Source organism: Egretta garzetta, unplaced genomic scaffold, assembly GCF_000687185.1.
Source record: "Egretta garzetta isolate BGI_Z169 unplaced genomic scaffold, ASM68718v1 scaffold34, whole genome shotgun sequence".
NCBI lineage: Eukaryota > Metazoa > Chordata > Aves > Pelecaniformes > Ardeidae > Egretta > Egretta garzetta.
Genome location: NW_009259586.1, coordinates 888,167 through 899,961, shown reverse-complemented (window position 1 = coordinate 899,961; position 11,795 = coordinate 888,167). Strand labels below are relative to the sequence as shown.

The following is an 11,795-nucleotide window of genomic DNA, read 5'->3' as shown; positions in this document are numbered from 1 at the left end:
AGCAAGAGCCCCTTAGGGGGCCAGGTCGCGGCTGGGCAGCCTGACGGTGACCTCCGTGTGGGCAGACGGCGGGGACTGTTGTCTGTGCAGCCCCCCAGGCTGAGCCCCGCCATGGGGCTTCAGGCTTCGGCAGACCCCGGAGGGGTTTATCCCAGCCAGGAGGTGCGTGGGGGGGTCCAAGAGATATCCCTGGGGATAAAGTGAGTAATTACGATGGCCGTGCTGTGCTCTGCGCGCCGGTCTGTCCTACCTGCGGTGAATAACTCAGCAACAGGTTGCGGGGGTCCCATTGTCCCCCCCGGCCCCTCGCTGTTCCTCCTTGAGAAGTGGCAGCAGATTAGCCCGGAGCCCCTCTGCGTGGACAAAAGCTGTCACAAAGGGCATTAGGCTTCAGGATTGGATTACCGTGTGACCACCTGTCATCCCCACTTTGTAAATTTATCTCGCTCTGGGCCTGGTTTTCATATTGGAGAAGTTTGCACTTAAAAAAAAAAAAAAAAAAGAATTATATATAATTCCGCCCACCTCTAGAGCCTCTCCAAACAGCAGCCTGGCGGGGTTTGTTTTAGCATCCCTTCTTATTCCAGGCTTCAGAGCTGCGTGGGGCTGGGGATTAGGGCTGTTTGAATAAAGAGAGCCTTTATTACATTAGTCTAAGTGGTTAATAGGTAAAGTAGGCCAATCCATCTTTAGACTAAGCCTATCACTTCGCCTACGAAGGGTGCAGGCTTCGCTGAGGAAATATTCATTAAAGGAAAAGCTTTTCCTCTGTCCCTTTTGACATGTTAATAGCTCAGGGTTAGGGGTTCTGCTCTCTGCCTACAGAAAATTCATAGCTGTGCTCAGGCAGCAGCGTCCTCCTTTCGCTGGGACCCTTGACGCTGCCGGCAGCTCGGCCGAAGTCAGCAGAGCAGCACTGAGCCCCGCCAGTGCTTTGCTGGCCGGGCTCGGCGGGGAATAAGGGATGCTGGGAGCCTGCCAGTGCTCCTCATCCTCGCTTTCCTCTTCCCTGCTCAGGAAGTAGGAGCCTCGTTCCTTCCCAAGCAGGGATGTAGGGAGAGGGTTCAAACGATGGGCGAAGGCAGTGCTTCGGCGCTGCAACTCTCTGCTGCGGGGTGTTCTCAAGGCCAAAAAGTATTCATGGGTTTGAAAGGATTAGACAGTTCATAGTCACTATGAAATGAGATGACTTGGATGCAGATGCTGGCTCCAGAGGTCTTTGAACTCCAGGTTGCCAGAAGGCAGGAGGATGACAAGGAAGGAGGGTTGCCTTGCCAAGCTTTTCACATGATCTTTATTTTCCACTACCGTATCTGCTGCAGCCCTCAGTGGTCTCCATCCAGCCCTGTCTCGACTGGTGCAGCAGCTTTTGTCTGAGGGCTCAGCTGAGCTCCCTGTTTCCTACAGCCTGACTCCCTTTGTCGTCTCCCTTTCCTCTCCCATACGGACATTGGTGGTAGCTGTGCTTCTGCTGTTCTTACCTCGCACTAGGCAGTGCTGGCAGAAGCTGCCCATGTCTCCAACGTGTCTGTGAAGCTTCCATGCATATAGAGGACTCCACAGCCATCACAAGCTGCCCCAGGGCTGAACTGTGCATGCACCATTGAGCTGAACGTGCATTTCTGCTGTTACTTCTGCCCAAAGGGGTTGCATCCTGCCAGGACATGGTGGCCACAGCTCTTCTGACCATTGTGGCTCCTCTTTCCCCTCCTTCTGCAGTGGCTGTCGTTCAGGGCAGCCCTTGCTTTCTTGGAGCCCTGGGAGCAGATATGTTCAGAGCTGGAGTCTGGTCCTACTTCCACCAACATATACACCCAGTGTGTTGTGTTGGAGCTGCAGTGCTATACTTGGGACAAGTTGCCCTTCTCCAGTTGTGGTTTGAATGGGAAAGAATGCTTCTTGGTGACTTTTCCACCTGTGTTAGTTCAGACCAGCCAACCTACCAGCTCCTCCTGTCCCTAAGGCTCTGCTGTCTCTGGCTGCCGGCATGACAATTGATGCCTCTATGGGAGATTATGAAACCATGGGAAAGCTCCTCACAATGGACAGAGCCATGCAATAAAACTTTGTTTTCCTGGATGTGATGCTGTTAGAAGTTTAAACCACATCCCTGGGCCACAATATTTGGCTTCACTTGCCGCTCTCTAGCTTTTGTGCAGCTGCTTTTCAAACAAGGCAGCATCTGAGACAATCTCAAGGATCTTAGTTTTGGGCTATTCCTGGCACCCATCTGGCTACAATGAAGGAAGAGAGTGCTAGAGCTAGGGCTGAAGGCTGGTTTTGGTGGATTCAGTTCTTGTTCTTGGGTTGCAGGTGCCATTTCTCTTCTCTCTCTGCTCATCTTGGCCTGTGCTGACCAAGCTAGACAGCAGTTGCAGTGTCAATGATGTGCCTTGTCTTGCTTATCTTCCTGTGATGGGTCACCAGCGAGATGTTCTGCGAACACCAAGGATTCAGGTCCTTTCCAGAAAAAAACAGTTTTGGGGGGGGTCTAGACCTGCACGGAACTGAGTGCTCTTAACTCTGTCGGAAACAAGACATGTTGGATGTCCTCAGCCACAAATCAAGAGTGTGGATTCAGGTGCTCACTGGTCTGCAGCTGGACTGATGCTGGGCTGGTGGATGCCTCTTAGAAAAAGAGTTGCTCCTTGCTGTCTTCCACCTCTGTGGTGTGCTCCTCCGTGTTTGTTGGAACACTAATTAAGAGCCTGCATTTCCCAACCAGATCAACTGTCTCAGCACCTCTGCCCCCAGCAACTTCCTCCTCTTTCACAGCTCAGCCCTACCCAATGCCTCTCCTGTGCAAGGAGGAAAAAATAAGTCTTGCATCATTCCCAGCAGACGGGTTAAATACTGGCTGTAGCACTCTTGGAGAGTCTGTCTCAAGGTGCAGGGCCCCATGCAGCCAGCAATCTGATGGACCTGGCCTGAAGCCAAAGGGCTTCCATGCAGCACAGCCGTTGTGAGCACGTTTTGGAAGCAGTCTCTCCCATGCCATTAAGGACTTCATGGGTTGAAACCAACCTCTTAAATCAAGCTGGAAAGCGGTCAGTGGCCAGCGCAGGATGTAGAACTTGCATTTAATGTGGCCATAAAAAGAGACAGCATTTAATGAGTAGACTGTCGAAATCCACATCAGCCCACGATAGATGTAAGAGTTGCTCTCTGAGCGTTACTGACTGGCTCTGTTCTGCGATGGCATTATGGGTGTGCGGAGTTGGTCAGAAAGGTGAAGGATTAGTAAGAGTTTTATTTTGGTTACTATTTTTTGGCACAAGCTGGCTCCTGACTCCCAGAAGCTGTCGCGTCCCAGGTGCCTAGTAGACCAGTGTGATTTTTATCGGCATGTGAAAATCCACTTGCATGGCCTTGAAATCGCAGCCCTAGGGGTTGCCACCACCCTTGGGCATGGCAGGAGGTTTCCACAAGCTGATATGCCCTTCCTCCACGCTCCGGCTTGTCCATCGCCAGTGACCTGTGCAGATCTGGTATGGGGACCATCTCCCACCATGGTTCTGCAGAGAAGGGGCTTCACAGGCAGCACCCGAGCACACCTCACCTGTGTTGTGGAGGTGTAGTCACTGGGTGCCCCTTGCCAGTAAACACATTGCGTAAAGTTCATGCCAGAAGCCAAGGAAGTAAAGTTCCAGGTACAACGTGAGCTAAATAACAGTTGCATAAAATAGCTACTGACCAACTTTCATAGGCACGTAATGATTTTTGCTTCAATCGCACCTCTCATTCCTGGTTTTCCTAGTATTCAACCACAGAACAGATGGGTCAGTTTTTTTCTTTGGCTTTTTAATTGGGGCAACCACTGGCTTTAGCACAAATTATCAGTGGCTTTTTGAATTGTAAGAGCCTGCGGTGATCTTTACTGTAGAAGCATAAAAGTGGTAAGGGAGGAGATGGCCATCGGGGAGCAAATAGCTTCTGTGTGCAGTGGCGTACATCTGAGGGAAACGCTGCTTGAGGCTGGCAGGTCACACGCTGGCTGATTATGTCTCTGTCCTGGGTGGATGCTTTGAAAACTTCATCAAGTTTTATAGCTTTAATTTTGTGGCAGACTCCCCTCTTGCTTGGTTTTTTTTTTTTTCTTTTTTAAGAGTCTTGCAACCCAGAGCAAATGAGTCCCTTTGGGTTATAAAAGGAATGAATTGGCAAATGGTCTGAAATATTTAGGCTTGCCTAGCGAATGATAGGAAAATATTACTTGGTGCTGCTTCTATCGTTTTTGCAAGCTCTCTAGTTTTGCCCTGTGTGGTTCATTAGAAATAGCCAGGGAATAAGGTGGGATTGATGAAGGATTGAAGCTTCAAGGGTGTTTTGTGAGGGTCCGTCCTACCCATGAGCTGAGGTTGCGTTCTCCGTGTCCATATCCCAACCTGTCCATTCTGGGTGCTGAACTGGTGCTGAAGATGCCACCAGCAGCTCCTGATGCTCCTTCTAGTGTGTGTTAGGGAACAAGTCTGCACAGTGATAAGGAATAGTGAAGCCATGGGTGAAGCTGGGTGCAAGAGGACCCCTGCACTTGGGTGAGATCCTGCTGTTGATGAGCCAGGGACAAATTGCACCCTCTTGCCTGAATTGGAAAAAGCGTAGTGTTTGGAATGCTAAGGGAAGGCAAGGTGGATGTGCTCTGGTGAGCTCCTGCTTTTCTGCTACGCCATTCCTCACATTCCCGTGGGGAAAACGAGCTCTGGGCTGGGGCTGAGGGATCTCTGGCATTGACCTGGGCCATGAAAGCCGTGTGATGCAGCTCAGAACTCATCCTGACCAGTCAGGAGATGGTGTGGTACATGTAGCCATGCTCCAGGTATAGAGTGCAGCCCAGCTAATCCACTCATGGGTATCTGGGAGATTACTCAGCTGGATTTCTAATACAGTGGCCTTTAATAATAATCTCCTCTTAATCCCTAAATCAATGGCAAATGGATTTATCTGTATGAGCCAGATGACCTGTGTAGGCATTTTAGGGAGAAAAATTCTTGTGTACCTATATGTGAATACATATATGTGTGTACTTTCGTTCTTGTTACCAGCCGTTCTGACCCATGTCTGTGTGTTTTGCTGGCAGGGACCTCATGCCCCGGACCCTGGAGGGGCAGATCACCATGGAGAAGACCCCCAGCTACTTCGTCACCAAGGAGGCCCCAGCCCGCATCTCCTCCATGTCCAAGGGCACAAAGCTCATTGTGGTGGTGCGGGACCCCGTGACCAGAGCCATCTCGGACTACACCCAGACACTCTCCAAGAAGCCTGACATCCCCACCTTTGAGAGCCTGACCTTCAAAAACAGGACTACAGGCCTGATCGACACCTCGTGGAGCGCCATCCAGATTGGCATCTATGCCAAGCACCTGGAGAACTGGCTCCTCTACTTCCCCAGCGGGCAGATCCTCTTCGTCAGCGGGGAGAGGCTGATCAGCGACCCCGCGGGGGAGCTGGGCAGGGTCCAGGACTTTCTGGGCCTCAAGAGGATCATCACCGACAAACACTTCTACTTCAACAAAACCAAGGGCTTCCCATGCCTGAAGAAGGCAGAAGGCAGCAGCAAACCCCACTGCCTGGGGAAGACGAAAGGCAGGACCCACCCCGACATAGACCAGGAGGTGGTGCAGAGACTGCGGGACTTCTACCGGCCCTTCAACATGAAGTTCTACCAGATGACAGGGCAGGACTTCGGCTGGGACTGAGGCTGGCGTGGGAAAGTCCCCTGTAATTACTTGCCCAGCACGGTTTGCGTATATAAAGAGATATATATGTATGTAAAATGTACAGAAATCTATTTTATAATAATTTATTTTTAATTCCTAAGCAATTAATTCACTAAGCTGCCTAACCGCACTGGCTAGAACGGTAGCCCGTAACCTGTTTAACATTCCACAGTGTTTAATTCTAATATGTCTCTCCTTTTCTTTTTTTTTTTTTTTTCCTCCTGATTTCTCCTCTTTTTGGTTTGGTTTGTAACAAACAGTGCTTCCATTTTTCCTAAACAAAATTTGTATTTAAAAAAGTCAAAAAAAGCGAGGGTGGTAGGGGAGGGGCGCGGAGGGAGGGAAAGCACAAATTTATTTTTGTTACGGGTATCTGGCCTTTATAAACACTTGCTTTCCCTATTCCGGTGTCCCAGTCTCTGCTCCAGCGTTGTCCTCCCTCGTCCCACAGCTTTCCGGTTAGTCCCACGGCCCCGGGGGGTTTCTCTGGGGGGGGTGGGGAGGGAAGCCGGGCATTTCCCTGCAACCCACAGAGCTCTGCTGAGCAGCAGTGTTTTTTACTGGTGGCTGTAAAGCGTAGGGAACCCCAAGCCATACAGCTCCTGCTCTGCAGCCCAGGGCTCTGCCGGGAGGGTAATGTGCTCATTTTCTGGCAGAGAAGCCACAGAGCCTGTTGCATGGGCAGAGCTGTCTCCTCGGTATATTTTTCCTTCTTGCCTTTTGTCAAGGAGGTTCTTTCCCACGATCCCTCTATGCATTTTAAACCTTTACTGCAGGACAAATGTAGAAGTACATATATCTGTATGTGACACGCTCGGTGCTGGTCTGCATGACTTGCAAGCAGCGTCACTGCAGGAGTGCCCGTGCATGTGGGGCTCTGTGGGGAGACGGCTGTGCCAGCAGTGTGGGGAGCAGCCTCTGCCCACCAAAGACGCCGGCAGAGCCGTGGAGCTGCATGAAAACCCCAGGTCTCTGCTTGGAGCCATTCCCAGCATGGAGGGTGTCCCAGGACATGGCGCAGGCAGTGCTACCTCTGGCCCTGCAGCCACCAAGCAGCCCCTGGTGCGTGGGACTGGGCAGCATCAGCCTGGGCTCTCTTGACTCCCAGTACTTTTTTGTCCAACACCTTATCCGTGGTCTCTCCCAAGGAGCAGCATTTGCCTAGAGACTGGAAGAAGTGCTGTTTTGCCCATGAGGATGAATCTGTAGGAAAGCAGGGGGCTGTATTTGGGTTGGGGCAGTGCTGGCAGCCCAGGTGTGGGCTGGTGCCTCCCCAATGCCCTGGGTGAGTACAGGGGTGGCAGCTAGGCAGGACAGGAGGCTCCAAGCTCTCATCCGTCAACCCAGGTACAATAACCTGGAGATCCTTCACCTTGGGGGCAACCAAATGCTTTGGAGCATTAGGACAGGTTGGCGGGGCTCTCCTGGGAGCTGTAGCCCTGTCTTGTGTGCTCAGGAGGTTTTGATAAATACCATGTTTGTCCGATGCCTTACCGTTACTGTCAGAGGTTCTGCTAGCTCAGCTGGAATGTTTTCAGAGCAAGGTGGCAGCAGAAGTGATTTGCTGCTTGAATTTTTAACAGAAGCAGGGCTGTGTTGTCTTTGGGTGACAAAAACCCCCATGCACCTCACCTGCAAGCTTTGAAAGGATGTACCGCACCGGGCGCGGGGCTTGCTGGATAAATCCCATGTGTTACCATCTGAGCACTTGCATAAAGCAGGCAGTGTGAGTAAAAGCTGAAACAGCAAATGCACCAATGGGCAGAGCGTATGTGAGTTGAGTTAATGCTCTAGTTCTGTACGCGTTGCCTATATAAATGCATGTCCTGCACCTCTCCCCCATCACCCATAGCAAACCACCCTTGAGCACCACATTGCCAAGCCGTGCCCAGCTGCAGCAGGGCTTTTTCAGTGGCATTTCCCAGATGTTTCTTTTACTTCTGCAGCCTCCTTGCTCTTGCCTGCCCCTTACAGTTCCGCTGTGGCTGGTTGGTGACGAAAAGGCCCTTCGGAGCCTGGACTGCTCTCCCTGGGTCTTGATCTGGTCCTGCTCAGGTGGGTACAGCAAAGAGCAGCTCCACATCTGGGGCCACTGCAGGGATCTGCAGGTCAAGTGCTGCCCTTCAGTGCTTGGTTTGAACCTAAGGGCTCTTGGCTCAGCAGTGTCACATCCCTGATTTAGGGACTCGCACCTCTATCGGTGCCAGGGAGGTGCAGTGCACTGGGGTGTCCTCAAGGGCAGGGAGATGCTAAGCATGTCAGGACTGAGCTGCATAGCAAACCTGCTCTGAGCAGGATGCAAATCCCTCCCTGGGGTTTGCCTCTGAGCATCTTCCTACAAAAAGGGAAAGTTGGGCAAATCCTCCCCTCTTTGCCCTGAGCCATTTCTAGCAACGAAGCGATGCTTTGGACAGACACAGTCCTGCTTCCAGAGGCCACTGGGGTGAGTGTGGGAGCTGCTGGGCTGTGCAGGGTGCCAGACCATGCACACAGGACCCCTGTCCTGCAAAACACAGCTGCAGACTCGAGTGGTAGTTGGATCTATGCATGGTTGGGGTCTTTCAGTTTTGCTCCATCCAGGTCCCCACTCTGTTCCGTGCTGCCAGGACAGGCGATGAATGCTCAAGGGTGGCTGCTCTATCACAAACCCTGCTGCTTTTGGGTGCCTGAGGGGAAGGGGCGGCAGGCAGGGAGGGGTGGGGAGGGGGAGAAGAAAAACAATTCCAGGTGGAAAAGAGTGGGTTTGGGTTCTCAAAACCTCAGTCTTCCTGCTAGCCAGCTTATGCAATGTATGGAAAGAAGCTCGTCCTCTCCACTTGGCCTTTGGGCAAGCTCCCAGCCGCGGCCGCGATGCTTCCCCAGGCGGTTTTGCTGCCTGGCAAGAGCCACCGGGCTCCAGTGTGCTGGCGTGGCTTCCTTCCTGCCCGGTTCTCTTCCGAGCGCCCGCGTCTGCCTGCTTGGGAACGCCGGAGGATTTCGCATCCCCTACGTCTTCCTTGCTTTCTTGGAAACAACTTTTTAATAGCCCATTGCCTTCCTCAGCTGTACAGCAGCGTGTGGGCTTAATTTGTATAACCAAGCCCTGCTGCAAAATGCTGTCATGAAGCAATCTTGAGGAGTGGAAATACAGCAAGTGCATAATAACGCTTCTAACCTTAAGCAAATTGTTAGCCCTGGCTCAATAGCCTTTGTGATGAAGTCTGCACTAGACTTAATGTAAAGGCCTTACCTAACAAATAAGACAGTGAAGGTGAATTCCCTGTGGTGGAATGGTGCTAATGCTGGAATCAGTGCTACTGTCATCATTTAAAAAAAAACAAAACCTTTTTTAAGTTAAGCTTGGAGGTGTGATTAGACTTTTTTTTTTTCTTTTTTTCCACATTGTAACATTAATTTATGGCTGAGTTTCATTCAGTCCTGTGTTCAGAAGTGCAGTACAGGTATTAGTGATGTGTTGTTTGCAACATGGTACCGTAGAGTAGCCAGTTTGTAAAAAAAAAAAGAACAAAATGTAAAGAAAAACAACAACAACAACAACAAAAAAACCCACAAAAAAGAAAACTTGAAAAAAAATGTAAATGGAGTATTTTGTGGTATGCACGACACAAATTAATTTTACACAGAGGAAGATGTTTCTAGGAAAATGAAATGCTGATAATTCATACTATTTGTATGAACAAATAAAAACTATATTTTACCAAGCGATGGACACAGTTGTATTCATTCAGCACCGCGGAGGTGGCCGTGGCCTCCCCACGAGGGTTTGGCGCTGCCCCTGGCACTTGCCCGCCCACCCCGTTAATGCCCCTGTGGCTGGGCTGGCCCTGCAGCCAAGCCCAGAAGCCCACGCTGGAGCCAGCAGGGTTTCATCAGAGTCCTGAGCTCCCGTCCAGCACAGGGCTGCGTTTGGCAGCCAGGGGCTTCGCTGGGTGCTGAGCATGCCCGTGTTTGGCTCAGTTGGGTTGTTGGCTGATCTGCCGGGTCAAAGGCACCTTCAGCAGTTTGGGGAAGGAGACCTGAGGGATTGCCCTCAGCCCTGCCGAGGACAGGGGGGTTTGGAGTTTGGGGAAACTGCTCTCCTGTGCCAGGGATGCTGGGGGACAAATTCCATCCTTCATAGCCAGTGACGAGGAAACTTCCCAGTGCCAAGTTCCTTCTCAAAAGCATTGCACTTACAGTAGTGATGCTAGTCCAAGCCTCTGGGGCCGTCAGTTGCTATCACTCCCTACACACTCAGCACTTTAAGACAGGGAAATTCATTGTCATTAAATTCAGAGGAGTCCCAGGCCAGTGCTATACAAAGCAGTGCCTAAAGAGCATCACAGATTTATGTAATGTAGCAATTGCCACTTAACTAAACTGAATTAAAATAATTTAATTTTTTTTTAGCAAGTCTTGTATCTGGTGCGGGGTAATTGATGGGAGTCTTTCGAATTGCCCATTTTTCAGAGACCACCTAGAAAAGGAGTCAAAAGTGAGCACAAGATTTAATATAGCGATTTAGGAAGAGTTCAACCTGGAAGCCTCCAGCTTGTCAGGATTGTGATTAGCTGCTCCCAAGCCCTGGCCATGCTTAAGCTCTATGGGTGCCTCATTTTTAAAATATATACATGCAGATTTTACTTAAAAATCCCCAGGTACCTTTTGAGTGGCACAGCTGGATGTGCTGAGAGCTGAGGACCTCAGCGTGATGGCGTTGAGCAGCGTGTTACCTCATTCTCACCTTGCCTCGATTGCATTTGAAACCAGGTGCTACCCTGCCAACATCCCAGGAGATGTCAATCCTGTAGGCACCCAACCTGGTTTTGCAGCAGCTCATAGAGAGCTGTCCCTCATCCTTGTGTTTTGTAAGAACTACTCAGTGCTGGGATGGAAGGAGTGTGGGTGCTTCTCCTTCACAGGGGGACCGGTGTTGCAGAGGCAAGGGAAGGCAAGTCCCTGTGAAATGGCATTCAGCATCTGCCCCGTCCTCTGCAGCTCCCTGTAGGCTATTCCCAGTTGCACCTGCACTTGTGGATACTGGGGAGTGTTTCCCCACTCAGTGTGGGCTGGGCCCCATTCTGAGATGCTCTTTAGGCAAGAGCATCCGGAAGGTAAGAGTGAGAGTGCCTGTGGGATCGCATGCTGAGTGCAGAGGAGTGTTTGCCCTGAAGGATCTTCCAGTAGATCTGGTGACTTCTGCTAAAGGATGAAGTTCTTGAAGGAGAATGGCTTGATGCAGAGGTAGGTGATGCAGAGGCAGTCAGTGAAAGATTGCTGCTAATGAAGGTGATAACTAAGGTGGATTTACTGTTTCTGTAGGATGGTGATGAGCTGTTGCTTTCATCTAAAAGTCAACCAGGTCTCCATGCTGTGCAAATGAATGCGGCATTTCTAGCAAAGGTGCTTGGGGTCTGGTGCTGGGATAACATCCCAGAAGAGTGTCACCTTGCAAAGATGCTGATGCCAGGGATAGGAAAGCATGGAGCAGGGAAGAATTAATCTGAAAGGGAAAGGGCTGTTGCTGTGAGCACCTCCACGTGGCACCTGGAGGGTGTGGAGACCTCTTTGAGGAGGGTGAGGGAAGGTGAAAACAAGGGAGGAAAGAGCTGGGGTAGCCTGTAAGCATGGGGGAAGGAGCTGGGGAGGACCTGCAAAGGCAAGAAGTGCTGCTAAATCTTGGAGTTGAGTCTGTGCTAGCATAGCCATTGAAAAAGTTGGTGGGGTTTGTAGGTAGCTCCATGTTTTTTGGGCTTTGAACCAAAATGATGTATTTAAAATGACCTTGAAGCTTGAGGAAGCTTTTACTGGGGCCTGGTTTCAGGAAGAAGTCATTATTATATGAGTGCTTTTTTTTCCTTGGGCCTGGTATACAGATGGCTGAGAGTTTGTACTGCTGGCAGTCCCAGTCCCCCAACCCCCAGGACACTGCAAAAGCAATTGCTTTGCTTCTCTGAGTTTTTGTTATTTTTTCCCCCTTCAACAATCTTACTTGTCCACTAGATCTGTCCATTAATAGCTTTATTTAAAGCTAAACTTTATTATCCTCCAATTTCTCTCTGTGGTTAAGAACCATGGTGTTAACTCTTTTCCTAATGC

At 50.6% G+C, this 11,795-nt stretch overlaps 1 protein-coding gene across 1 annotated transcript; it reads left to right on the top strand.

Annotated features, from left to right (window-relative positions):
• Nucleotides 1-111: 111 nt before the first annotated feature.
• LOC104125289 (heparan sulfate glucosamine 3-O-sulfotransferase 3B1) lies at nucleotides 112-5,696 on the top strand. The gene is made up of 2 exons (XM_009637729.2): nucleotides 112-200; nucleotides 5,078-5,696. The coding sequence occupies exons 1-2, from the start codon at nucleotides 112-114 to the stop codon at nucleotides 5,694-5,696; spliced, it is 708 nt and encodes a 235-aa protein (XP_009636024.1).
• Nucleotides 5,697-11,795: the final 6,099 nt, after the last annotated feature.

Coding starts and splice junctions, on each gene's coding strand:
- LOC104125289 (XM_009637729.2), top strand. CDS start 112: ATGGGGCTTCAGGCTTCGGCAGACCCCGGAGGGGTTTATCCCAGCCAG. Junction 201..5,077: donor GAGATATCCCTGGGGATAAA/GTGAGTAATTAC, acceptor TTTTGCTGGCAG/GGACCTCATGCCCCGGACCC.